Below are 27,648 nucleotides of genomic sequence, written 5' to 3' on the forward strand. Positions count from 1 at the left end.
AAAACTAAGCAATTGCTCGCAGAGCATGTGCAAAAACAACACACCAGCACCTGCACGTTAGTGGCTTAGGTTGCTTAGAACACCGTTTGGTCAGGTAAGCTAAGGGCAGCACAAGACCAGACTGCTGTGATACTATGGAAAGTGAGTTGCTAGAAATACAAAAAGACTAAAAACAATGACTGAGAGATGAAAAGTCCCTAAACTGGTCCCCTACATTTCTCTTTAATTGTGTGTGTGTGTGTGTGTATGTGTGTGATGCCGCATACTATAATTTTGGGCACCCGTCTCTGCTAGAGCTTCACATAAAGATGTGCTTGCTGTCAAATGGCTTGATGCTGGAACAGAGCCCAAGAGTAAAAAAAGAAGAAGGAATAAATAAAGCACATAGCTTCCAGATCAAATATTAATTACATGCTAGATAGAATCATCTTACATTTCAAAGAGAAAATGTATAAACAAGAAGCTGGGCCTTAAACCAGCAGCAGTATATAAATCCTCAGTTTTGGAGGGATTATGAAAGATAAATAACCATATCATTGTGAAATAGAAAAATACTGGATTGCATTAAAAAACCTCCACTAAGTAAGTAACTGTTAAATGTCACTATGAAAACCCAGCGGCAATGTGCCTTAAAAACACAAAGAATTAAACACCTCTTGAATTATTCTTATTATACCACAGGTTTCTTCATCCCTTTCCTCCTCTTTTTCTAACAAATCACATACACATATGTGAGGCTGATGGACAGAAGTTAAAATGTTCAATTAAGATACAACTGGATACCAAATGTCCATTTTAGGTACTCCTTTGCAATAACTTCCTGAATATTGTAGCAGTTTTTATCCGCAAACCCTGGTAACCTTTCTTTTTTTCAGGTTGGCTTGCTCTGGTACAATGTTCAGTTCCCCTGAAGCCTGATACAGTAAGTGATTGTGATTACAACTTTGTGCATTCGTTCCTTAGAATACCATTTTAATCTTAGCATGAGTTATAGGAAGTGATTCTGGTTTCCAGTCTGGCTGAAAAAAATGAATATTGAATGTCCGGGCCCAATTCTCGAACACTCGTTTTTCTGTGATAAAACGATGATGACTGCCCTTTCTTCCCCGTTCATGTGAAATGTACATTGTACATTCATCGGGTCCTACAGGTTCGTAATAATGATAAGGTACTGAAGGATGATTAGGAACCCTGCAGAAGGAAAGAGAAAATAGATTGAAAGCCCAGATGTACAATTGAAAAGAGATGGTATCATTAATACGGTAAGCCGATAGGTTCAAAATCCTCCTCCTCCTTTTGGTCCCCATTCAAGCTGAATTTTGAATATTTTTCAAAAAATAGTAAATGAAGCATTTTTGAAATTATTTTCCTGAATCTTACTAAAACATTGCTACTCTAAAAGAAGGCAGTTGAGTGTGCTGGGAGAATTTGCCACATTGTTACATTGAGCATGTGAGAGCTTGGTGCTTGAAATAGGTATATGTTTAGCTTAGATTTTGAGAAAGAACCTGCAGAGGCATTCAGAGGAACAGGCTACCGAATGGAAAGCTGACTCCAGCCCTTTGATTCTGCAATTCAAACACATGAAAATCCTTCCAGCATGGCACATAGGATAAAAGCACATTTCACTGTAGCCCTAGCTGTGGGATGTCAGTAGCCATTGTCATGTGATTTTTAATGGGAATGGAAGTTATTTACAAAGAAAATTTAATTTGGCAGTAGTCATTTTAATATTTTTGCATGTGAACATTAAAACAGCTAACTACTGTACTGCCGTGTGTGTGTGTGTGTGTGTATAATTTAGGGCACAGCATTTAGAAGATCTGCTCAAATCATTTTAGCCATGAATTGGTTCAAATGCATTTCCTCTCTGTGTCAGCTGTAGATTCTTGGAAGAAAAGTGCCTGCATTTAATTCCAGCGCCACTTCAGCAAAGAAGAAATAGTGAGTGACCTGTACTTGTTTGCTTTTCTCTGTGCGTTTTAAGGCCGGTAACTTTGGTACAGTTTTCTCCATCTTACCGAAGTCGTGTCCAATTTAAGAAAACAAAAACTAATCTGGTGGAATAAAATGTGCAAGTGACCACAACAGAAGATTTGCTGGTCACCAGTTCCATATCTATCCTACTACACACAGCAACTAAATGAGCTGCCTGTAGAGCAAGCACCCCCAAACTGCGGCCCTCCAGATGTTTTGGCCTACAACTCCCATGATCCCTAGCTAACAGGACCAGTGGTTGGGGAAGATGGGAATTGTAGTCCAAAACATCTGGAGGGCCGATGTTTGGCGATGCCTGCTGTAGAGCAATGATTCTGGCCTGCTTTCCCTTTACAAGGCTTCCTAAAATTGACTTAGTCATCTTTTAACATACAAGTGCACAGAATCATTGGGAAGTTAGACTTCAGCATTTGGGGTGTTATATTTTAAGCTATGTTGTCAATGCAATACTGGAGGTGCCACAAACATACAAATTATGTACTGGGTGATAAATCTGGCAGTCAAAAGGTGACACATTACCTGAGCAAAACTATTGCATGACAACAGTTCTGTTCTATTGGGGGGAAATGTGACTTTTCCCACCTTCTTCCTTACAAAAATCCTCTAAACCAGGATGAGTGACTAAACACCTTGCAATGATTAAAATAAGGGAAACCTTATTAAACCCAGATGTGAAGCTTTATAGAAAGTTGTGGGCCATTGTTTGTGGATGTGTGTCCGGATTGGAAGGATTGCATGTTTGTGGAAACTTTGCTAGTGTTTTATCGGTTTGTTTTGAGAAGCTAGGGAAATGACTGATTCTGCAATAAGAAACTGAGGACTGGTAATGTCTTAAACTTCTGTTTTGTGTGCTATTTCCAAACGAGAGAAGATCCTTTCAATCACTGTTTCGTCACCTTGTGGCTGTTACATGCTGGGCCGTGGGAAGGGTGCATATTTTTTCAGGATTCTGTCAGGACTGGTCCATGTATTTGGAGTGTTCTCTGTGCGGTGCACGCCAACCACCTACAGGAATACATTTGCACAGAGAACATAGGAAGCAGCCTTCTACAGAGTCAGATCATATGCTCATTTAGCTTGCTATTGACTGGCAGTGGCTCTCCTAGTTTTTTCTCAGATCTGCCTGGAAATGGTGAGAATTGAATCTGGGGCCTTATGCGTGCAAACTGTGTGTTCCACCACTGAAAATGTTACATGACTCTGCTTCTTGGAAGCTTTTTCTATAATCAGGGCACTACATTTTCCAGCCATTTTGGTCACGGTAGTTGCTTCCTGGAGGCCAGAGTTGCATGTCAGCTTCTACACAGATGCATGCTGGGTTCTCAGAGGCAACACATCCCCTGCTGGGACATGCCACAAGGAGAAAAACTTACCATATATTGGCCAGTTATACAAGTCCTGGATTTGGAGTGGGTAACAGCTAATAACTGTGATTTCTATGTTCTGCCTCCACTGTGGGAGGCAGTATGCCAGTTGCAGAGAAGCATAAGTTTAGCAGAATGTTGTAGAAATCAGGTTGTGCATCTGGTTGGCCACTGAGAGACTAGACCAGGCATCCCCCAACTTCGGCCCTCCAGATGTTTTGGACTACAATTCTCATCATCCCTGACCACTGGTCCTGTTAGCTAGGGATCATGGGAGTTGTAGGCCAAAACATCTGGAGGGCCGCAGTTTGGGGTGCCTGGACTAGACGAGCCGCTGGCTTGATCCTGCAGGGCTCTTTGTGTTCTTGTGCGTTGCCATCTATTGTAGGTTTCAAGGCAAGTGGGAGTGTAGCAGTTAAAAATATCTACAGCTGGACTCCTTTTTGCAGCGTAACATGCAGCAGTACTGCCCACATAAAAATGGAATTCATTTAACAGCAGATGCAAAATAGACACAAAAGGCAGTATTTAGAAAGCTATGATTTGATCCGTTATTACATAACACTTTAACTGTGCAAAGTAGTTCCTCATTTTGTTACTCGGTCACTCCCAGTATCATGTATATTCTTAACATTTCTGCTTTCCATTTAGATTAGTGTTTTTAATTCATTCTACCTTGGCTTTCCATTACACGATAGTGGCATTAATTTTATACAAATATTAAAAATTGCTTTTCTGAATGTATGAGCATTTTATAACTTACAGAACTCAGCTAGAAAAATGTATGACTAGCACTTTATCTACAAAAGCCATACTTTGGAGTGAAAATGGATATATATGCATTTAATTAGTTTAAAACGTGTCAAAAATAGGTTGTGAGATTCTGGATTAAATTAATGTCAGATTTTCATTTTAAATATCAAGCAGTTTAACATGGCAAAAAAATCAGTATATTAAAAGGTAAAAATAATGCCATAAATGTGGATATAGATGTTCTGATCCAGAAAGTTTGAATTTTAACTCGAGGTCCTATGATATGTTGTTGTGTATGTTTTCTTTGTTTGTTTGTATGTGTTGTAGTAATAACCTAATAAAAAGCATGTTCAAACAAACAAACGAAAAGCTTGAACTGTGGTTCTGTGCATGGATCACCCTCTGTATGTGATCTCTAGTAGACAAACGAGTTCTTTGCACATTTGTGAAACTGTATTTGTTCAATTCATTTTTAGCAAGAAGTGCTTGTGTCACATGAATGGCGCTAAGCAAGTAGTTTGCCCTGTCAACTTTGCTATTACTAAGAACCTGTTCAGGAGGGCTACTGGAATTATAAGGAAAAAAACACTGAGTGATAGTAGTTTTCTGCTTCTTGTAAATTTCTAGCTCAACTAAGAATTACATGTGGGATGATGGAGAAAAAGCAGCTAAGAACAATGTTTGGGATGGAAGTAGCATGTGGATATCCTACAACAAAGGCATAAGTAAGTGATCATCAAGATAAACAGAAACAACTTTCACTATTTTATGCTTCTACAGTGCTAGTTAGTAGAAATGGCCCTACTGGGAGATCTCGTCTGTCCCACTGATCCATCTGAAAATACAGAGCATTATGTAGACTGGGATCTCTCATGTCTCTTGGGCCAGATGATTATTACTCCAGTCCCAAACACCTTCAAACTGAGTTTGGATAACTTTTAATGATTTTATCTCTCCAGTGTGAATAACCCAGATTAAGAATGATGTGCTAACTCCCACATGTTGCAATTAAATTTTCATGCTAGCAAATGAAATGCATGAGCAACTTATATGAGGAAGTTGATAGTCATCCTCATTTATTAATATATTATAGCAGATGCTGTTTTACTGCTCTTTGATACTGGACATTAATCAGTGCATTGTCAGAGTTAACGTGCTTATTAATATCACAGCTGGGAGACGTTTGTAACGGGCTGTTTGTAAAATGCACTTTAGTTCCCTAAAATGGCATCATGCAATAGCCAGATCTTCCATCAATAGCGCACAGAAATATAGCAGTGTTTACAGCAGCAATGATGGGGAGAAGAAAAGGTAACTCAAGTGTCTCTTCCATTCAGCTGTCAGAAATTGCACAATGTTATGCACTACTTCTGTGAGGAAGCAGTCATGTTGCCTCAGTGAAGAAAATAAACCCTGAATTTTTATGATTAAACACAAGTATACATTACAGACAACCATACTAGTAAAAGATTTAGGATTTTATTTGTCTCTGCCTCTCCCAACCCAACAGCTCATTTATTTCATTCACTAAGAGGGCAGGTAGAGAGGCATTCTCAGTGACTCAGGCCTCTGAAGGCAGTTCCAGAGCCGAGTATAACGAAAACTTTGAGAGACTTCTTAAGATATGTTTATTGAATCTGTTCCTGGCAATCAAGGTTAAGTCAGTGGAGAATGAGAGGCTGTTAATGTTGTCACCTTTGGGGTGATGTAGGGTATAGAAGTACAGTAGTGCCTCGCTAGACGAATTTAATTCGTTCCAGGACTTAAATCGTCCTACAAAAAATTCGTCTAGTGAGGCACGGTTTCCCATAGGAATGCATTGAAACGTAATCAATGTGTTCCTATGGGCTGGGGTTGGGCTGGTGGCAGCATGGGACGGGGCTTCAGAGAAGGCACAGCGCTTCTCCGAAGCCCCTCCCATGCCAGGGAAGACAGGCGGCGGGGAGAAGCGCTTCTTCCCCGCCGCCTCCCCCCGGCATGGGGCGGGGCTTCGGAGAAGGTCTCCAAAGCCCCGTCCCATGCTGGCTATGCGCGGCAGTGCGGTGGCTCCGGGGGACAGAGCCGAAGCGCGGCTTGCCCCCGCCTGTCTTCCCCGAGCCAAGGGGAAGACAGGCAGGGGCAGCCACCGCACCGCCACTTCAGCTCCGTCCCCCCTGGCAAAGGAAGATCAGCTGTCAGCTTCCCACACTGACAGCTGATCTTCTTTTGCCGCCTTCCCGCGCTACATTCTATGGCCGTGCTTCGCAAGACGAAGCGGCAGTCATAGAAAACCTTGCCGCCTCGCGCAATGCAAAATTCTTTCGTCTCGTGAGTTTTTCGTTGTGTGAGGCACCACTGTAAATGAAATCTTTAACTTTTATTTTAACATAATTCCTAACCAACAGAGCATCCTGAATGTTGATTATACAGCAAGATCTGCTATGGCTCAGCTCACACCAAATTCCTTCATGCAGTTGGCAGATATGAGACATACGCCACATGTCTTCCACTCGCAGAGGTTTGAGGGTAGAAATTGTGTGAGGTAAACTTCTCAAAATTGCTCTCTGGATGAATCAGTCTCCCCGACCCCTGAATTGTTCCCTGGACACATCAAGTATCTAAAAGGCACAGCGATCCAAGTGAAGAGGCCATATGCAACTGACACCCCACTTTTTGTAAGCATGTGTGTGCATGCACACACGCACACTTCACTCTGCTTCTTCACTAAGAAAAAATTGTTTGCAAAATCTTTTAAATTAATATTTCCCAGTGCTTTCCTCTTCTCCCCCCACCCCAAGATTAATTTCATGCCAGTTACAGCATTACTTTTAGCTGATAAATATTCAGAGCCTAAAAGAAACTAACAAGATGTGGATTAATTCTCTCTCACAGTGCAAACAAAAACTTAATATTTTATGCTGTATAATTAAATGTTGTTTGTTGTTTTCAGAATGCAATCATGGGACTGCTAATTAACGGCCTCAAGAAAATCATGCACGTTTTATGGATAGTATAAAATAGATTCATATATTTTATCCATAACACTGAATTTTTGCAAGCTAATCATAAATCCAAATTAAAATTTACCTGCAGAAATCTGGTGACACCATGCCATAGACGTCTATCCTGTCACATAGTTCTAATGCGATGCTCATTGTAAACCACCCAGTGCTCAGCCAAGTGTTTGACTTCTTCCTGAAAACAAAAACAATAAAGTTCCTAGACTGACAAATAACACTTGTGACAGATATTGCTGATACAGCAGGTTTTTAAAGTTATATACATTGAGCAGCCAACATTCTTTATATATACTCGCCCACCATGCAATAAACATATGGCCTGGTTGTGAACAACTGTATTTGGTAATTGCATTTTTCATGTTAATACTGCAAACAGAAGTATTATTTACCTTAGCATTTTGTTGAATAATAGTCACCTTAAAACCCTGCATTTGCATTATTCCTGCTGATTAACAGGAAGGAAAAAATCTTTATAACTTCATCTAGTTAATCTAAGAATTACTGGATGCACTATACAGATCCTGCAACATAATCCCATTGCACTGCAGCGATGTTTCAAGGTAAATTGAGGCATTATGCTTAAGTAACATAATAAACAATTTTGCTACTGTGCAATGATGTTATTCACCATGCTAAGATGCTACTAATGAAGCAACTATGTGGACAATGTTGCAACTGATACTTAAAATTGACAGCAGCAAATGATACTAGAAAAGATAAGGAGCCCTACTCTACTTGACTAGCACAGGATGTCATTGTAGCAATACGGATACATACTACCCTTCGAGCAATCACAGCTGTACTGTGATCTTATGGCTCAGGATATTAGGAAAGCACCTTCCATGATGAACTCCATTTGTCACAGGGTCTTGAGAAAGTGTCCCACCTGTGTCAGACTCCCTAGTCACCTTATGAGCAGCAAACATTGTCTTGGCCAGGCATCCCCAAACTGCGGCCCTCCAGATGTTTTGGCCTACAACTCCCATGATCCCTAGCTAACAGGACCAGTGGTCAGGGATGATGGGAATTGTAGTCCAAAACATCTGGAGGGCCGAAGTTTGGGGATGCCTGGTCTTGGCTGTTGAAACCTTATCAAAGCAAAAATGGTGGAAAAGAGCCACCTTGCATATGACAAATGCAAATCTTTGTTGTATTTGAGGGTTTCAAGTGCAGATACTCCCTAATTTGTTATTCCCATCAACTCTCAAGTGTTAAGACTGTGATGGTAAAACGTTTAAGCATTCTGAGCATCCACGACGTTAGGGTTTTGTTTTCATGGCTACCAAATATCCTGCAGTTCTCACCAGGAAATCTCAGTGCCTCTGCTTTCAGAATACTGAATCAGGCATGCTGTAATAGCCTATCAAGATCAAGCTTTCACACTTTCTCTCAAAACCGATACACTTAGTCATAAGATTCTTCCCAGAACAGATAGCATATTAATTGAATGACTAATTTCCTAGCTTACAGAGCATCTACAAACTGTGAGGATTTTAAACTACTGATTGATGTTCTCAAGGGGAAGTCACGTATGGCAAATTTTCTTAATGAAAAGAGTCCAAGGACCAATGTAAATGTTTAGTACTACTTCAAATGTAAGAATGAGTGAGAAATCAGTATTATATCTGAACTCTTTGTATCCATGTGAAAACACGATAGGGATGCAAGTCCTTGGACTCTGAGTTGTCTTGGATCTAGTTATCATTGAAGTGCTAAGCTTGTGACTCAGATGTACTACCCTGGAGTGCAGGCTTGGGGGGGGGGAGCAATCATGTTAGTCCCTATCTGCAATCTACCTTGGTATATCCCAGACAGAGGCTTGCTTCCTCGGAAGGAAGTAGGCTCAGGTTAAGTAGTCAGTCTGTCTCACAGGCATCATTTATATTCCCTACTCCTGAAATAGAACATGCAGTGATTTTCATCATAAAATCCTGCATATGGAAAACTGACCAGGAAGAAAGCTAAGGGGAACTGCTCCATAAGAAGACAACTCTTCATCAACCTTTTAAGCTAGTTACAAGCAGCACTTAACTTGAAAAGGTGGGTTTCAATGAGCTATTCTTTTTTTAAAAAAAAAGCAAAAGAGCTAAAGAACTACTGCTAAACAGGCGTGGTTTTTAGTCAACAAAGACAGCTGAGAATAACTATTTTCCAGCTTAGCATCACTATATAATGGGTTAAGTTATAGACATTGTATATATTCCTCTAGGCCAGGCATCCCCAAACTTCGGCCCTCCAGATGTTTGGGACTACAATCCCCATCTTCCCCGAACCACTGGTCCTGTTAGCAAGGGATCATGGGAATTGTAGCCCAAAACATCTGGAGGGTCGCAGTTTGGGGATGCCTGCTCTAGATGTATGTACGATTGGGCCAACATACCTCCATTACTGAAGAGCAAGGTTTCATTTGCCGACTATTTGTTTAACCCCTGATATTGACAAGCCTAAACCTGTTTTGACAAATTCCCTATAGCATGCAACCAATCAAACCGGATTGTATCTTCTTATCACTTTCAGAGCCAAGACTCCTCCAAAAATGACTCCATCAACATGAACATAGCAAACGCTGCTGCCACGACTGTGCCACTGCCACTCCAAACCCACCCTTACATAATACTGCTGGTCACACCACTGGGTCCATCTAGAAGAGTATTGTCTACCCTGACCGTCAGTGTTTCTCCAGGGCTTCAACAAAAGTTCTTTCCACACCTACCTGGAGATGCCAGGAATTAAACCAGCTGGACCTTTATTTTGTGCTACACAAAGGAATGTGAATCTCTATCTGCTATCTCAGGTGACCTCATGCATCTGTTCCCCACACATTTCTAGTTAACACAGAAACCCCTTATTAAACCATAGGGGGGGAAGGCAAAACACTAGACTCTTCCTCAACACTGAAAATGTGTTAAAGGATCTGAAGAAGGCCTTTAAATGTGTGAAGGTCTATAGACTTCGTGTACACTGGTAGGCGTTGCACATTTGCAAAGATTTGCACCGCCCTGCCCCCTCACCTTGAAGAAAAAATTGTTAGTTCGGGTAACATACTATAGGTGAAGGTGATGTTCTAGATTAATTCAACCAAAAACCAGAACCATGACCCACAACACTTCTTAAATGTATGTTGGCCTGGATTCAGAAAAGTGATGTGCAAACATTCTTCTGCCTGTGACTTGTCTATGCTACATTAGGGCAATTATCTACAAAGAGGTACCGTATGTAGAGCAGAGTGTAAAAAACAGCAGCATATCTGAGTAGAATAACTGTCTTAATATTCTGCTTGTTACTTATGGCAGAATTTATAATTTCACTAGCTAGGAAAAAAGCAACATTAGCTACTGTGGGCTCTTACAAAAGGAAGGGCAGGTGATGATTATTAATAAATCTTAATGGAAAATAATGGGTGAAAAGCCCAACAAGATAAAGAATGTAAATCTGGAAGGACGGGCTTTAAAATTGGTTTTATAGCATTAAAAAGAAAAGTAAAGGTTACACTGCTTTGTGTTTCTTTCTGAAAACTGAAAAAAGGGGTTCTTACAAAAGACACTCTCCTGCTTTTACACCTACTATGTTGTAAAGAAAGAAAATGAAGACATGACATGTGCTTATTAGAGGAAATCATATACTCTTTTATGTGATGAAGTAACGCGCTGTCCTGATAATTCTGTGGAGCATACTAAATTACAATTAAAGGCCTTTCTGCTCTATCAAAATCTCATTTATAATCTCTATGGAAATGCTCTTCCTGCAGTTATTTCATTTATGCTTCTTTTATCTAATTACTGTAATATTGGTTCTGAATCATATTTTCTTAATGGACTTTTATTCAATTATAAACTTATTCTCAAGTACAGTTACTTCGTAATAGAAAAGTATATTGTTCTTCAGCCTGTCATTTGCTGTCCCATTTAATGTCTGTTATTTTCTAAATGTTTTTAACAGGGCATAATGTATCAGTCTTTTCAATCACATTTCTAAAGATTATTATAGAAACTGAGGTGTCAGCTATTGTACCTATGCAGTCTGATATTTACAATTTATTGCGGCAACTTGGTGCTTGTTAAAAACCTTTCCAAAATGAACCTATATTAATTAGGGTAGTATGTCACTCACAAAAGCTTTTATTCTCCCAATTTCCTTTTAACTCAACCTTTCTTTATTAGGCAGTAATTCTAGAGTCCTAGTTTCAATATAGTTAAGTGTTGTCATATGTATATCAGCTCCAGCTCAAATTCAGACTTTCTTAGTTGAAGGAACACTTTTACATCTAGGTTCAGGCCTGGTTTGGGGACTGAAATAGCCTTATGCCAGGAGCTGTACAAGGGGACCACTTGGTAGCAATCAATGTTTAGTTGCTCACAGTATACTTGTATATAGGGCACTGGTCCTAAATGGTTAGAATTTACCAGAACATGGTGCTGGAAGAGTATTGCTTTAGCTCCTTGTTCTGTGAGGTCCTTCAGGGCTCAATTTTACTCCTTGCACTTTCAAAATCTACGTGAAGCACCTAGCTGGCGTCATTTGGGGTTTGTGTGCCATTAATACGCTAATGTGTTGCCCTGCTTTATCTCTCATTTTCAACTGAAACCAAGGGAGCTAGGCAGCCATTTCCTGAACACAGTGATAGACTGGATGTAGACTAAAAACTGAGGCTCAATCCAGGCAAGACAGAGGTACTATTGGTCAGGAAGCTGATCCAAGATTGGAAATAAAACCTTCTGCACAGCACGTTTTAGCCTGACTTTGAATATGCTAGTTTGCTCTGAAACTTGCTTTTTGGGTACAATATTGAAGGCATTCAGCTATCCACCTGAGGTCAAACACTAACAGAGCCTTTATGCCAACTAAGTTTGCCTCCTGGCCAACACTTAAGAATAACCAGCTGCACATGTATAAGATGGGGGGCACCTGGCTTGCCAGTAAAACACGTGAAAAGGATCAAGTAGACCACAAGCTTAAGATGAGTAGTGTGATGCAGCAGCAAACAAAGCTAAAATGCTATTCTAGGCAGCATCAACAAGTATAGTGGAAGTAATAGTCAAGGGAAGTAATAGTCCTACTTTATTCTGCCTTGGTCAGAACACATCTGAAAACTGTGTTCAGTTCTGAACACCATAATTTCAGGAGGATATTGACAAGCTGGAATGTGTGCAGAAGAGGGCGACCCAGGCGATAAAGCAGGCATCCCCAAACTGCGGCCCTCCAGATGTTTTGGCCTACAACTCCCATGATCCCTAGCTAACAGGACCAGTGGTCAGGGATGAAGGGAATTGCAGTCCAAAACATCTGGAGGGCCGCAGTTTGGGGATGCCTGCGATAAAGTGTCTGGAAGCCAAGCCTTATGAGGAATAAGTTGAGGGAGTTGGGTATGTGGAGACTGAGAGATATAATAGCCATCTTCAAATATCTAAAGGACATGGACGATGGAGGAAGCTTGTTTTTTCCTGCTCCAGAGGCCAGTGGCTTCAAGTTACAAGAAAATAGATTCTAACTAAACATCTGGAAGAACTTTCTGGCAGTAGCAGCCGTTGGACAGGAGAACTGACTGTACTTCCTTTGAGGTTTTTAAGCTGAGGTTGGATGGTCACCTGTCATGTATAATTCAAGTTGAGATTCCTGCATTGCAGGGTTGGACTAGATGAGCCTAGGAGTCCCTTCCTACTCTACAAATCTATGATTCTATTATATAATGCAATATCCAATAAGAGTTGGGAGAGAGTCTAGAGCTTCACTGCTGCTAACTTACTCCTAGACACATTTTCCCAGGTAAGTCTCTTTGTTTCCACAGATCCAACTTATGGCGCTCACTAGCATACCCTACTTTGTGATCTACAAAATTCAGACCCTCCCAAGGTGACTCACACTTTTAAAAAAATATTAAAAACAATTTAAAGCATAAGGTATAAAGCAATTTAACCATCCAATATAATACCACAGATTCAGAGCAACAGCATTTAAATGATAGGCCAACAACATCATTCACGTAAAAGCTGCTCAGAACAGCAAAACTTGAAGGCCCAGGATTTTCAAAAGGATAGGAAGGTGTGTTCACTTTTAAAATGAAGGACTTTTCCAAGCATACAGCAGCTTGGGATATGAAATACATATTTCCCCTTAGCAGTGTGCCTCAAAAGACTTCCATTGCGGATAATGGCACTTCGAAATGGAAAGTGCAGATAACTTTATTAGATAGATTTACTTCTTTCTAAAGTGAGCTCTTAATTTATACATAAATGCATTAAGTGGTGCTTATGCTGTCATTATGTTTTTACTATGTAATGAGTAAATAACTAATAAAAATAAATGCATCTTTTGAAGGAGGGGTGATATTATTTCCAACCCTATCTAGAGAAACATATTAGCCACCTATATTTTTTTTAAAAAAATGATTTGAAGATCTGTTTGCAAGCCATAAATAGGCTCATAAAGAGCTAAGTATCATAATAACTTGCCCTTTCAAAGATGGAAGTATAAGAAGGCACACTTTAGAGGCACCTAATGTATGAATAATGTGTATTTGTTTTACAAGAAGCTTTACAGCTGCAATGTTCCAAGAATGCTTATATTCAATAAGTAGCCATTATAATTCACAGAATGGCAGCATAGGCTCCATAAAGCAAAAACCCATCAATTCTGATTTTTCAAAACCAGTAAAAATCTGCTTTCAGGTATATTACCTAAAGTGAGATTTAAATTCAGCATCGATGTTCTTTCTGTGCTACTCTGCAATTCTGTTTGCTGACAGTATTTGGCACACACTGGTTTTTTAGTATTAAAAACTGATGGGCAAATAAATTATTTGATTGTGTGTTTGTTGCTTATGCTGCAAAAGTCAAGCATTATTATTTGATGCATAAAATGAAATAATGCAACAGGTTATTGGAAGCTAAGAGAAGGCAACCACATTCTGTAGTGTGATCCCATTGATGAACTTATGATCAACAGACCTGACATTCTACTAAAACAATGGCAGTGGCTCTCCAGTATATTCTCATGCAGTTGCTTCTTACCTGTCTTTTCCAGTTTCCCGCTTGAAGAGATCATCAATTTGAAGCATCTTGTGCCGGGATATCATGTATACTTTTAACTGAGGTAGTATCTGATTCATCAGTTGCAGATTGTTATAAATTAATCCTTTTCCATCTCTCCTCATGTTGCTGCCTGGACCCCAGAAGATAAATACAGTCCCTTGGCTCATATTTAGCAGTTCATGGCGATTCCGCAAAATTCTCTGCATACTGGAGTGAGCTATGACTCGCAGACTTGTCTTGTTTCCAACATCTTTTACAAATCCCCGTGTGGGCGCATCGTTCATTCGTATTACACACTCTGTCTGGTCAATCTTCTTCCCTTGTTGGCTTCGCAAGAGGTGCCCAGAGCTTGTTACTAGGGCACAGCTTGCACAGTGCATTTTCAAAGGCTGCGGGGAAAGAAATGTCTCAGTACAATATACACCCAAATCCTCCGAGAGGTAAAGAAAATGAAAGGAAGCTTGAGAAAGAGAAACGACTGAATACAAATGGTAGGCTTCCAATATAATTATGCAGAGTGAGCCCTTCCCTTCTTCTTGAGTAGTCACATAGCTTGTCAGATATAGCTTTTATATTGCTATCCTTACTGCTTGTTTGAAGTTGTTGTTTTCAGGTAGTTTACAAGAAATCCTTGTTCTATCACTAATCTATTTCCCTCACCATACAAGTTTTCCTCCTGCAGCCACACACACATGCACACAAAAAACCCCTGACATTTTGAAAAATCCAGGGTAGTCAAACATGGGCATGGGCGTTTTTATGTGGAATGTTCCACATTTAGTAGTGCAGCATTCAGGGTCTGTGATTGATGTTTTCTGCAGGTTCAAGTTGGAGCATCTCCCCCTCCCCCAGGTCATCTTGTTTGACAGGAGACCTTCGACTTGTCAGTATAATAGTGGATATTGAGGTAGAAGCCTTGGTTTCCAGCTACTCCTTCCCTAATCATCATGCCCATAATGACAACCAGCACCTCCAGTTAGAATTTGAGAAGAATAACCAGTTTGTCCAATGTTCATTAAGGTGAACACAATAATTTCTTACTGTCTGTTCTGGAGAATGTAGTGGAAAATGCACTTCAGGAACAAAAAAATCAGAAAACAGTTGTGAATTTCAATATTTTTAAAAAGGTGCAAAGCCACTTTCCCTACTAAGCAGATAATCAGCAATCATCTTAAATTACACAGTGCAAATTAAGATTAAACCTTAGGACTCAACTCACTATGAAGGAACATTTTAGTAGAACTTCCTTCTTTGGATTTTTTTCCAGAAAAAAGGAGGAAGGATCTATTAGGAATGGCTGACCTAAAAGGGGAGCATTCTTCGCATACAAAAACAGTGCCTACATCTTTCAGCATTATTTCAGGCAACTAGTGCATTGCCCTCACTCTGAACTAGCTTTGTTTGCACCCTCTGTGATGCTGTAATACAGGCAGTTTCATCACATTCCCTGTGATCCCGAACCTTAAAAATAAAGGGTTGGGATTCACCTAAGAAGCCCCATCAGCAAAAGCGAAGTCCACCCAAGGACCTCTGCTTGTGCAACGGGGCTTCTCTCCTACACAACTAGCTCAGAGGGGGTGTCTGTCAAGAGAGCTGGACCACTTCATTTGGCAAGCTGAAATGCTTGTGCTGACTGAATGTTTGACATAGAAACAAAGAGAGCAAGTGTGTGTGTGTGTGTGTGTGTGTGTGTGTGTGTGTGTGAGAGAGAGAGAGAGAGAGAGAGAGAGAGAGAGAGAGAGAGAGAGAGAGAGAGAGAGTGTGTTAAAGGAAATACATAACATGTGAAAGCACAGCCCTGGGTATGACATATTGGGACTCAAGTCAGGAGCTAGGTGGTTCATTAGGCAGTTTTTTCTGTATATAACTGCATCTGGAAGCTGGTATACAGAAATGGAATGCATTCACATATTTTCTTCCAATGTTAAATGAGTTCCCAAAGCTCTGAAGTATCAGTTAGTCTCATCTACAGCAGCAGGGACAGAAGAAATGTCAAAAAGCATATAAAGTATTCTGAGTTATTATGTCCAATTGCCTTAGAGTAAGTGGTGCCAATAAAATAGCAATAACTTGTCAACTGTGATGTTACATTTTACTGCAGGACATGAGAATATGTAGCAAGTATTTAATCCTTCAGGGAAGAGTAGCACTTGCACTGTACATATGAATGCCACTGTCTTTCTAATACTGTCCTAGATTTAGCTCGGTTTTTTATTGTACCACCTGGCTATTTTGGTGGGCTAGATCATGGCCATAATTATACAATTCTTTTGCAATAAGCTAGAAGTGTTTAGATAAAGTTTCCCTTTTCTAAATTAGGAGTATTAAAATAAACCCATTATCTATAGCTCCAATGGGACATTTTGTTTTCTGTATCAGTTGATTAAGGTCAGATTCAACCGCTTTTAAAGCTAAAATACTATACACACCTAGGAGTAAGCTTCACTAAACTCATTAGCACTTACGTTTGGATACACATGCATATAATTTTACTGTAACTTCTAATGATTTCAATGAGAGATACTTAAACACATGCTTAAACCTCTGCCATTTTATTCAGAGGCTTAAAAAGGCTTAACTTTTGATTTGGATGAACTACACCATTACATTTGGTTTTCTTGGAAGTGTGTACTGTATGCAGTTTTAACCAAGCCTCTTCAAAGCCAAGCTAGACTGCCACCCCAAAAATTGAGTTCTTACCAAATGGTTAAGTAGAATTTGAGTTCTTACCAAACAGTCTTCTGCAGCTTTCCTAAAAGAGGCATGTCATAGAATCACAGAGTTGGAAGGGGCCACAAGGATAATCTAGTCCAACCACCTGCAAAGCATGGATCTTTTGCTCAACGTGGGACTTGAATTCACAACCCTGAGATTATGAGTCTTGTGCTCTCTACCAACTGAACTATTTAGCTAGTATTTGATTTAAAGGATATTTCTTAAAACATGCCATCAATAATTCATCAAGATCAAGCCTCCCAATGTGCTTCTACTGTACGATAATCCAGTTGAATCAGGCATGCTGAAGTCCAATGAAATCAACAAGCTTCTTGAAAGTATATAACTCTGCCTTCTTGGAGTGGCCCAGATCTTCACACACCCTACAGATCTTACAGTACAAAATAATATCCTGACATATTGGCAAACATAAATAGTATTACTGTTTTTACAAGAAGTCAACACAGCTCAAGGTAGAGGGAAATCTGAAAGAGAGTTTTCTAGTTTGGCAGATGAGAGATAAGAGACAGAGCCCTTCAAACAAAGGTCTAAAATTAGGGTGAGAAGAGTATTCCCATCGGATCTCCATACTTATTAGGAACAGAGGAAGCTGCCTTTTATTGATTGAGTCAAACCATTGGTCTCTCTACACCAGGGGTCCCCAGACTTACCCGCCTTCGGGCCGGTGTCCGCCGCGCCGATCGCGTGGCGGGCCGGAGGGCGGGGGAGTGCGCGCCAGTGTGCATGCGCACACCCATTTACTGGTGCGGTGGCACGCTTCCAGGCCGGAAAAATTGTCGAAAATTGTTTGTGCGCATGCGTATGGGCCTCCCCCGACCCGGAAGTGCACCGGAAATGACCTCTTCTAGGTCGGGAGAGGCCCATACGCATGCACAGAAACGATTTTCGGCGATTTTCAGATCTGGAAGTGCGCCGCCGCGGGCGGCGGGGGTCGTCGCGGGCTGGATTGGGAGGCCAATTGGGCTGCATTCGGCCCAGGGGCCGTAGTCTGGGGACCCCTGCTCTACACTGAATGGTAGTGAGTGGCTTTCTGGTATTTCAAAAAGGGATCTCCCATCCATAATCCTCCACCTGGGGTTTAGCCTGGGATTTTCTGCATGCAAAGTAGATACCCTACCTACAGAGCTATGGCCCTTCCTCAAAGGCCTAGTTTGTAGTCCAAGCAAGCACCCCTCCTTGACATCTGAAGGGCCACAGTTTTACCTAGAGCTCCCAAACAGTTGATCTGGTTGACTAGCCTACAGATTTGCTTTATGAGCATGTAAGTTCATGAGTTCCTAGTGGATATGTAAGAAAGGATCTGTTTCTGTTCCAACCCCATGCTTATTGCATGCAACGCTGTTTCTGTTCCACCTCCATTCTACAGTTCAGGTTCTAACATGGTTCTCGCTGCCCACTGTGGCAGAATTTTATGCAATCAAATGTGTTATCGTTATGTTACTCCCCAATGTTCATTTCAGTGTAAAGAAAGAGGAACGCAAACAGGGGGAGGGAGGGAGTCATGTACAGTACATGTACGTTTTTGCAGACCAACAGGGAATACTGATCATATTCACTGGATCGAGTTCTATTCCAGACATTGGATGAATAAGCAAACACTAGCAACTTCCGCTCCCGTTTCATTCAGAATTCTCTGACAACCCTAGTTAACTAGTTGCATGGTTTGTTTTTTGCTTTCCTGGGGATATGCAGCCAAAAGGAAAGCTGCTATTCCATATTAAGCATTAAAAACTTGGTCCTGGAAGGTACCAAGTACATTCTGTGCCTGACAGAAGGCTCTTACTACCTTATGAAAATTAGCTCCCGTGCTTTCCTGTGGCAGTAAATTATCTATGTGTCATTAGACACACAGCTAGTGTGTCTCTATATATTAATCTCACATGCCCCTTACAATTCTTAACAGGAAAAGAGCTGAAGTCAGCACGGTGACACATCACTGAGTGTATGAGAGACATATATATTTGGAACTTTATAAAATCAATGTTGCATGGTTAAAATTAGCAGGAATCAGTGGCATTGCTTCATTGAGCAGAAAGCAAGCTTCATCTTGTCCTGTTTTGGCAAAGCACTTGCTTCTCTTCCAAGTATTTCTTACAATGCTAAAAATTTTGAAAATGTAAAACACTGCTACCCATATGTGTCCATACATTACAATTCAATAAAGGTTACTATATGAAAATATTCAATGGCTTTTCTGTAACAAAATTTAAAACAAAACTAAAGTCTTGTGGTGAATTAATCCATTTACATGCTGGCAGAATATCTTTATAGTCACAGCATTCTTAACAGATCCAGGTCTGTTTGCATTCACAAATAAAAATTTCTACACTCCTAAGGGAGGTATGGCAGTAGATTGGAATATTTGTGCCTTTGTGACCTAAGTTTCCAAATGAAATGTGCACATCATACCTTTACACATTTACATGCTACTTTGATGGATTGCCTACCAAAAGGTAGAAAGGTAAGCTAACTACTTTATCACAATACTTGAAAAGGCAAGACGAAATGCTGGTCAGGTTAAGGAAAATGTAACTGCTACCAGACTTGACTCAAGTAAGAATAGACACACAATAAGTTGTTTTTTGTCAAAACAAAATCCTACTAGAACTTTGCCTACTCATCAACAATGTATCCATTTTTATCTTGAATCAGCCACTAAAGACTCCTTACATTTAAAATAAAATAAAATAAAATACAGCAACATTTTTGGTAAAAGAAATGCTGATATGTTTTAGAAAACAACAACCAACTATCGTTCACCTACACAGTGACAGCTTCATGCTCCAGCACCGGGGGGCGGAGAGCAGGCAGGGGTGTGGGCGGGGAGGCAGCCGTGATGGCACCCCACTGGGATCACGCTGCCAAGGGCGGTGTGCTCCCCCCACTCCCCTCTTCCTCCGCCAGTGCTCCTACATAACCTGCCCATGGTAATTCATGCTCTGGTCACATCCAGACTCCATTACAATAACACATTCTGCAAGGAGACTTTAAAACAAATGTAGCTCTCAGAAACTACAAATGGCATAGAATGTAGACATGAGGCTCTTGCCTGGAGTGGGCAATAGAGAGGAAATACTGCCAATTCTGAACACCTCCACTGGCTTCCAATTGGTTTCCAGGTCCAACTCAAAGTGCAGGTTTTGACCTGCAAAGTCTCAAACTTTAGGACTTGGCCCAAAAGGTTCAGACCCTTGGAGATCATTCCAGGGATGAGAGCTTTGCAGTAATTCAATTCAATCATTAACCAATGCTCACACTGAGCACCCACAAAGGGCCCACCGCCGTTTTCCATTCCCATTTTCCAAAGGCCCGGAAGCTTACAGTACCTTGAGGCTGGACAAGGCAAGGTAATAGGTATTCCCCCAGAGAACCTATTCCCGTTGAGGACTAGGGCTGGCAATCCAAAATCTTCAGTGGGGAAACTGACACTACAGGTATTATTGCCCTGCTCACTTTGATGCTACTTGTGAGCATTCAAGGAGCAATTCTCACTTTTATGAGCACTGCTATGTGAATGTTCATGATAGCCCTATCCTCAATGGCCTGGGTTACGGGGAACTGCAGTGGTTCATATAAATAAAACAATTGCTTAACTTGATTTCAGGTCCCTTCATTGTCTGAGGCATGGTAGGAATTACTTTGTGTGTTCTGCCCCTTACAGTTTCCCAGCAGCTACAGCGGGAAGGTAAACGGCGTTTCCGTGCGCTGCTCTGGTTCGACAGAAGCAGCTTAGTCATGCTGGCCACATGACCCGGAAGCTGTACCCTGGCTCCCTCGGCCAATAAAGCGAGATGAGCACCACAACCCCAGAGTCGTCTGCGACTGGACCTAATGGTCAGGGGTCCCTTTACCTTTACCTAAAGGTGAACAAACACACACAATATGTGATTTCAATTGAACTGCAGCCACAGAGATTAAATGCACTACTCAAGTAATTGTCCTAGGAATCTCTTTCCCTTCTTTCCTTCTCTAACTGCACTTCCCAAGGCCAGCCTTACCTGGCTTCTCAATGCCATTCATCACTGCCAGTTAACAAAAGGGGGAGGAGTGAGGCAGCAGAATAGTTGCTGCTCTGACTGGCTTTCCCTTGTTCGCTTTCCCAAGAACTCTTGCACACCCTCATCTTTAAAAAAAAAATAATGAGAAAGATTTTACTGCAAAACTTCCATCCAAGTTTTGTTTAAAGTGAAGTATTCCACCACTGCAAAAAGAAGAAGAAGAAGCAGCTTTAATACCACTGTTCTGTTTTATATTGATGGCCTGCTGCCCTATGGGCTGTAAATTTTAAAGCTTTACATAGAGGAAGAATGTTTTTCATACACATTAAAGTGAATTGCATGAAATTCAACAGGAATATGCTCAGCTGCAAAGCTGAAAGTAACAAGTTTTTTTAATGCCGAATTAAAATACCAAAATAACTGCCTAGTCCATCTACTAAAGCACAAAACAGCCACAGAACTTAATAAGTTTCTCTCTTTAAGAGTTATACCAGCTGATATCTAGCATGGGGTGGGAGTACCTCACTCCGAGGCACCAAATGTAACCCTTCGGGACCTGCAGAAAACTCTCCAAGCCACACCCTTCACCTGTGATAATGCCTCTAGCCAGAATGTGGCCAGAATGTAGGCTTCTTTTCAAGAGTAAGTCACATATTTTGCCCCATCCACTTTCGCCCCTGGAGCTACCCACCCGTGGCAGGTGCCCCTTGGAAGCTGGCCCATGAGGAAATTTGTTTGTTTTATTACATTTATATACCACCATTTCTCCAAATAATTCAAGGTGTCAACATAGGTCTCCTCTTTCCCCATTTTATTCTCACAGCAACCCTTTGGGGTAGTTTAGGCTGAGAGTGAGCTTCATTCAGTGAGCTTCATGGCTAAGCAGGGATTCAAACCCTGGTCTCCTGGGTCCTAGTCCAACACTCTAACCACTACACCACACAAACTCTGGAATGCAGCTCTCGGGCTTAGAATGGTTTCCCCACCGTGATCTAAGCTACTGTATCTAGATTTGGATCACTGTGCAAGTAGTACAGAAATGCTGATTACTCTCTTACGATTTTGGGAAGGGGGGGGGGAATTCTTCTTGCCTGAAATTCTGATTTGCTCATGGACAGGAAGGCATTCAGGCCTTGCCATTTCTACCTCTGGAATCGACAGGACAGAGCCCCTCCTACTTTTAAGGTCTTGCCAATTATATAAGAACGGACTAAGCAATCTTTATCCAATGTGACACGTACTGCAAGAGCAAAGGAACAGAACACCGAGAACTTATCCGAAGTCTCTTCTCCATTCCTAATCTTATTTGGATGGATTAAGGAAGAAAATCCGAATGCAGAGTACTGCCTCACTGTGCACAGTGGGCAGTCAATATAGCAACACAGAAGGTCACAATGCCTAGACAGGTAAGCGTGTTAGTCCACTGTAGACAAAAGGAGGTTGGGGTGTGTTTTTTTTTAGCTTTAAAGGAGTTTTAAACCCAGAGCAGATTCATTATGGCACAAGCTTTAACAGAATAGATTCCACTCCACCAGAAACCATAAAAAATGGTTAAAGCAGGGGTGAGAAACCCTGATGGGAAAACTTGCAGTAGTTGGCTGGCTAGAGGCAAAAGTGGACACAACAGTGGATGTGAAACTTTCTTGTATCAGCAGGCTACATTCCAGCCATGAGGTTTAGAAGGCACACGTCTCCATTCTCACAGTTCAAGGAAATATCTGGGGAAGGTATGGAACAGGGCTGGGAAGGGGCTTGGCCTGGGAAGAGTCTCATGGGCCAGGCAGAGAGGTCTGGAGAAGCCCCCAGGCCTGAGATTCCCCACTCCCACTTTAAGATCCCTCTAGCCTCCTTTTTGTTTTTCCAAGGAAGATGACACTTCTTTCCTTAAAGGTGGGTCCAGGATGATAAAAAGCTGTACATCCCATAGAGGCACACACTCAATGACAGATTCCCTCTTTTACACACACACACAAATGTATATTTATATTGCCTTTGAATTGTGGAAGCTGTACATACATACATACATACATACATACATACATACATACAATCTATCTTCAGAAGAAGAAGAAAGTCAAATCTGCAGTTTGGTACTGAATAACTTGCCCGTATTCAGCTACAGTGGTACCTCTGGTTATGAACTTAATTCGTTCTGGAGGTCCGTTCTTAAGCTGAAATCGTTCTTATCCTGAGGCACGCTTTCACTAATGGGGCCTCCTGCTGCACATGCACCTCCGGCGCACGATTTCCATTCACATCCTGGGGCAAAGTGCGCAACCAGGAGCAGCTACTTCCGGGTTAGCGGAGTTCGTAACCAGAGGTACCACTGTAACAGGTCCTGCTACTGGAAGCCCATACAAGGCATTCTGCTTGTGCAACAAGGCTTCCCTTCTCCTGCTTTGCATGCTCCTCCCAATTGGCTGGGGTGGGTATGTAGGGAAACCCCCAGAACACCAGGAGGAGGACAGATTGGCCCAACAGTGCAAGCATTTGTTCCATCATGCAAGCAGAAATGATTGCACTGATGGAACAATCTCTTGAATTCCATCTATTGTCCATTCATAAGACGATAGATATTAAAAGGAAATGCTTTGATGAATTATTAAATGGAAATTTGAGAACTTTCATGGCTTCAATTTATTCTCCATGTGTGACTCTTTAAAGCTTTAAAGTTTTTCCCCCAGTATCTGAGAAAAGGGGCACCGTCAATTTATATGTAGACAATGTTTCTGTATTATTTTCTAACCCATTCTTAATAGATCTGGAGCATTCAGTTTTCCTTTCTGACAGCTGCAGCAGACTGAGTTTATTTTTTCTTCTCATTGAGCTAGCTATAATGTCCCCAGTATCTTTCGCCTGAGTGATAACTGTTGATTTATTACAGCTTAACATTGTGTATAGTCAGGTGTTTTTTTTTATTCTTCCGTGTCATGCATTGCATTTTCCGACTTTGAATTTTCTTTTGCCTTCACAACTGTCAAGAGATCCTTTGTCAACTACAATCCTAAACACATAAAACCATAAGAAGAGCCCTTCTGGATCAGATCAGAAGTCCAAACATCCTCATTCTGATGTTGCACAGTCATTTGCTTCCAAGAAGCCAGAAGCAGAGCATGAAGACAATTAATCTTCCTTGTCCCTCTAAATTTGGCATTATGTGGTAACATTTCCTCTGTTCTGGGACTTCCATATAGATATTGTGACTAACAGTATTTCATAAACATATCTCCCACCAACTTTCATTTGTATAATCCATAAACATATCTCCTACAAACTTTCATTTGTATAATCCACTAACACTGAGTCAGAGAGAAGGAGAGGCAGATCCATTACTGAACTGAAGACCTACCAGCTTGTGTCAGCCAGGGTGAAAGGTGGGGTGTGTTTATGTCACTGAAGGGTCTGAGAAATAGGCTCCTTGGGGAGTTTGAAAAAGCTACCAGCCTTCCACTTTGAAATGGCCATTCTGTTTGCTACCAAGAGTCACAAAAACACTAGTGGAGAAAGAATATTGTCCCATCTTGCAAGTGGAAATGCCAGTGCTAGCTAATGGAACAATCGCCCTGGCGTGACGTTGAACTCCACCCATAGTCCCCCCAAAAATCTGTGAACACATTATTTTTCTAGAATCTTTAACCTCTTCATCAGCAAAAATTTTCCTTTTTCACGATCTCTTACGGGTCAGCCCAAACTGTACTTTATAGAAATAATGGATAATATTCAAAGTATAATATTGTGTGTCCTGTGGAGAATACCCCTCTGTGGTCAGAATTCAGCATCTCTCATACTTGCGGTCCTGAGATTTCACAGATTCTGCCTAATACTATTTAATTTGAAAATGTCACATTTGCCATCAAATAGTAGAGTTTAGGAATAGTGTTTTTCACAATGCTGCATACACACACACACACACACACACACACACACACACACACACACACACACGAAAGCTTGTGCCATAATAAATCTGCTCTGGGTTTAAAACTCCCTTAAAGCTATGGCTGCTAAGGCTATCTATCTATCTACTATTCTATCTATCTATCTATCACTCTAGAAGCCATGCTTTTAAAAGAATGTGTAACTAGGTCCCCAATATTCCTTTCTATTTCTCTGACTGCACATTAAAAATGCTAATTTTGCCATTTCTTCTTTCCTACAGAACACTAATTAACCTGATTACACAAATGGACACTGATTTTGTTATCTAACAATAAATGTGTTGATCGGCTTCTTACTCAACCCGAGTGATCACAGTCTTCCATTTTGATATATGGTTGATTTTGCAGTTTCTATGAATGCCTTCAGGCTTTGGCGACAGGCTCGTTATAATTGCATCTTCTGAAAATTCATTTTACAATCCCAGCCAGTTTGAATTATCTCACTACAAATATTTACTGGTTATAGAACATGACCCTTATGTCAAGGTGATAAAAAATGGTATGCTCCATAAAGCTTTCAATGCAGTAATTTCTTTTTCTTTCTCTTTCTTTCTTTTTTTAAAAAAGTATTGTTAAGCAATGAAAAGTCATTTGCTTAGGGAAAGGGTTTTCCGCCACATTAACTCCTTTTCAAGGGTTTGCCTGCTAGTTAAACCTTTCATTAGAATAATTAAAATACAGCTCCTCTCTGGAAATATGCAACGGTTCCTGAAAGAGGCTACCTTTTTTAAATAGTCAGAAGAATATCACCAGAAACAGCTGTGAACCAAGAAGGGAAACAGGACCAGAAAAGAAACAATGGTTCTGATGTGGCTGGGTTTACACATTTAAAATAGTTGGTTCTGAATGCAATTACATACCCTCCAACATTCCTCTGATGAAAATAGGGATGCCCTATTCATCATAAACAAACAAGCAAACAAACAATGCTACAGTATTTCTATCCCAGCTATCTTACTGGGTTACCCCAGCCACTCTGGGTAGCTTCCAAAATATATAAAAACATAATGAAACATTAAATTTAAAAAGCTTCCCTCTACAGGGCTGCCTTCAGATGGCTCAGGGATCGGATTACTCCATGCCCTCCAACTTTTTCTCCAATGAAAATAGGGATGCCCTAAGGAAGGCATTTCTGTGTGCTGCTCTGGTTCGCCAGAAGCGGCTTTGTCATGCTGACCACATGACCTGGAAGCTTCACGCCTGCTCCCTCGGCCAATAATGCGAGATGAGCGCCGCAACCCCAGAGTCGGTCAAGACTGGACCTAATGGTCAGGGGTCCCTTTACCTTTAAGGACAAGCAGGACATTCTGGGATTAAATCAGAAACTGGGACAACTTCTGTAAATCTGAGACTGCCCCTGGAAAATAGAGACACTTGGAGGGTCTGCAATTACACGTTACCCTTTGCATTCAAAGATGCATCCCGCCAGATCAGCTGGGTTAGTTGAGAATCGCAGGGGGGATGTGCCTCAATCACATCAGCAATGTATTCAGAGTCTCTCTTATTGTATCTGGGCATGCACATTCTATAATGGGAAGAAGAGGAGGAGGAGTTTGGACTTGATATCCCGCCTTTCACTCCCCTTAAGGAGTCTCAAAACGGCTAACAATCTCCTTTCCCTTCCTCCCCCACAACAAACACTCTGTGAGGCGAGTGGGGCTGAGAGACATCAAAGAACTGTGACTAGCCCAATGTCACCCAGGAGCTGCATGTGGAGGAGCGGGGACACAAACCCGGTTCACCAGATTACGAGCCCACTGCTCTTAACCACTCCACCACGCTAGGAAGGCTTGGTTTCAGCATTATGACAAAAAACATCTGAGTTAAAAAGAGCCACTAATAAAGGCAGTAAGGTGGTGAGTAGCTAAACTGTGGAATATCCTTTTGATACCTTTTAGGAAAAGGCTAGACATGCATCTGGGAAAGGAGAGATTAGGTAATGTGATTCTAAGGCTTAATCCGATGATCCAAGGGGCAGAGTGCCTTCTAACTGTACAAATTTATGATACTAGGATATGAAGAAAGGAGCATCTTGCTTAATCTATAAAATTTAAACTCGAATCAAACACAAATGAAACAAAGCAACTTTTTAGCATAAGAAGCACATCTTTCCAATAAAGTTATGACTGCAATGTGCTGATGCTACTCTCCCTCCACCCACCAGCCCCTGGCAAAGCCACCTGATGGAAATGTAGGGTGCAACCTTGTAAATTGTCAGTAGATATAACGCTAAGATTTAGAGAGTAGTTTCCATCCAGCATCCGATAAATGCATCCCAGGAGGAAGATTAGTATCAATCATGAGCTTATTGGAGAGGGAGATAGGATACAGTGATAACCTGAAGCTATCAACCAAGAGTAATGATCTAAGGAGAAAAAGCAATCAGAGAAGAGAAAAGAATATTCACAATGAGAGAGGGGAGAGAGGGGGGGGGGAAACAAACCAGGAAAAAAACATCAGGCAGGAATGTGCCATGTAGATGAAGCTGAGCCGTTATACAAGAGGGAGAATCGTATGAACTGCATATAGGATTTAAAGAAATAACTATATCCTAATGTTTTATCATTAAGAGAGTGCAAATAGACATCTATATTATATCAAAAACTGCACTACTTTTGCTCTATAGCTCAAATAAATAGCACTGAAATGAAATGATGCCAGCAGAAGCCACTTTGCCATGCACATTCTTGCAGGCTAATCCTCTCCCTACCCATTCCCTGAGAAGTGAAAATGTGGGCTGGAGCAACAGAGCTACAAGAAATTTAATGTATCTTTCTTATTTTTTGGCCTTTGAACACGTGTTTCTGTGTCTGTCATCTTATTTTCTAATTTCA

The 27,648-nt window shown here is 41.1% G+C and overlaps 2 protein-coding genes across 6 annotated transcripts in view; one reads left to right on the plus strand and one right to left on the minus strand.

Annotated features, from left to right (window-relative positions):
* PIGK (phosphatidylinositol glycan anchor biosynthesis class K) overlaps window positions 1-7,187 on the plus strand; it is a 113,570-nt gene extending 106,383 nt beyond the window's left edge. For 2 of the 4 annotated variants that reach the window (XM_060276806.1, XM_060276808.1), the window contains exon 13: window positions 876-922. The gene's annotated coding sequence lies outside the window, so the exon portion shown is untranslated. Of the gene's footprint in view, window positions 1-875; window positions 2,056-4,742; window positions 4,841-6,499 lie in introns of those variants that run through there. The other 2 variants (XM_060276807.1, XM_035121512.2) reach the window with 2 other exon arrangements.
* ST6GALNAC5 (ST6 N-acetylgalactosaminide alpha-2,6-sialyltransferase 5) overlaps window positions 960-27,648 on the minus strand; it is a 78,502-nt gene continuing 51,813 nt past the window's right edge. The window contains exons 3-5 of one of the 2 annotated variants that reach the window (XM_035121998.2): window positions 14,122-14,531; window positions 7,182-7,289; window positions 960-1,191 (exon numbers count right to left, since the gene is read on the minus strand). In XM_035121998.2, coding sequence (XP_034977889.2) covers window positions 960-1,191; window positions 7,182-7,289; window positions 14,122-14,531 — 750 coding nt within the window. Of the gene's footprint in view, window positions 1,192-2,048; window positions 3,004-7,181; window positions 7,290-14,121; window positions 14,532-27,648 lie in introns of those variants that run through there. The other variant, XM_035121999.2, reaches the window with a different exon arrangement.

The sequence above is a fragment of the Zootoca vivipara genome, chromosome 7, assembly GCF_963506605.1.
Source record: "Zootoca vivipara chromosome 7, rZooViv1.1, whole genome shotgun sequence".
Lineage (NCBI taxonomy): Eukaryota > Metazoa > Chordata > Lepidosauria > Squamata > Lacertidae > Zootoca > Zootoca vivipara.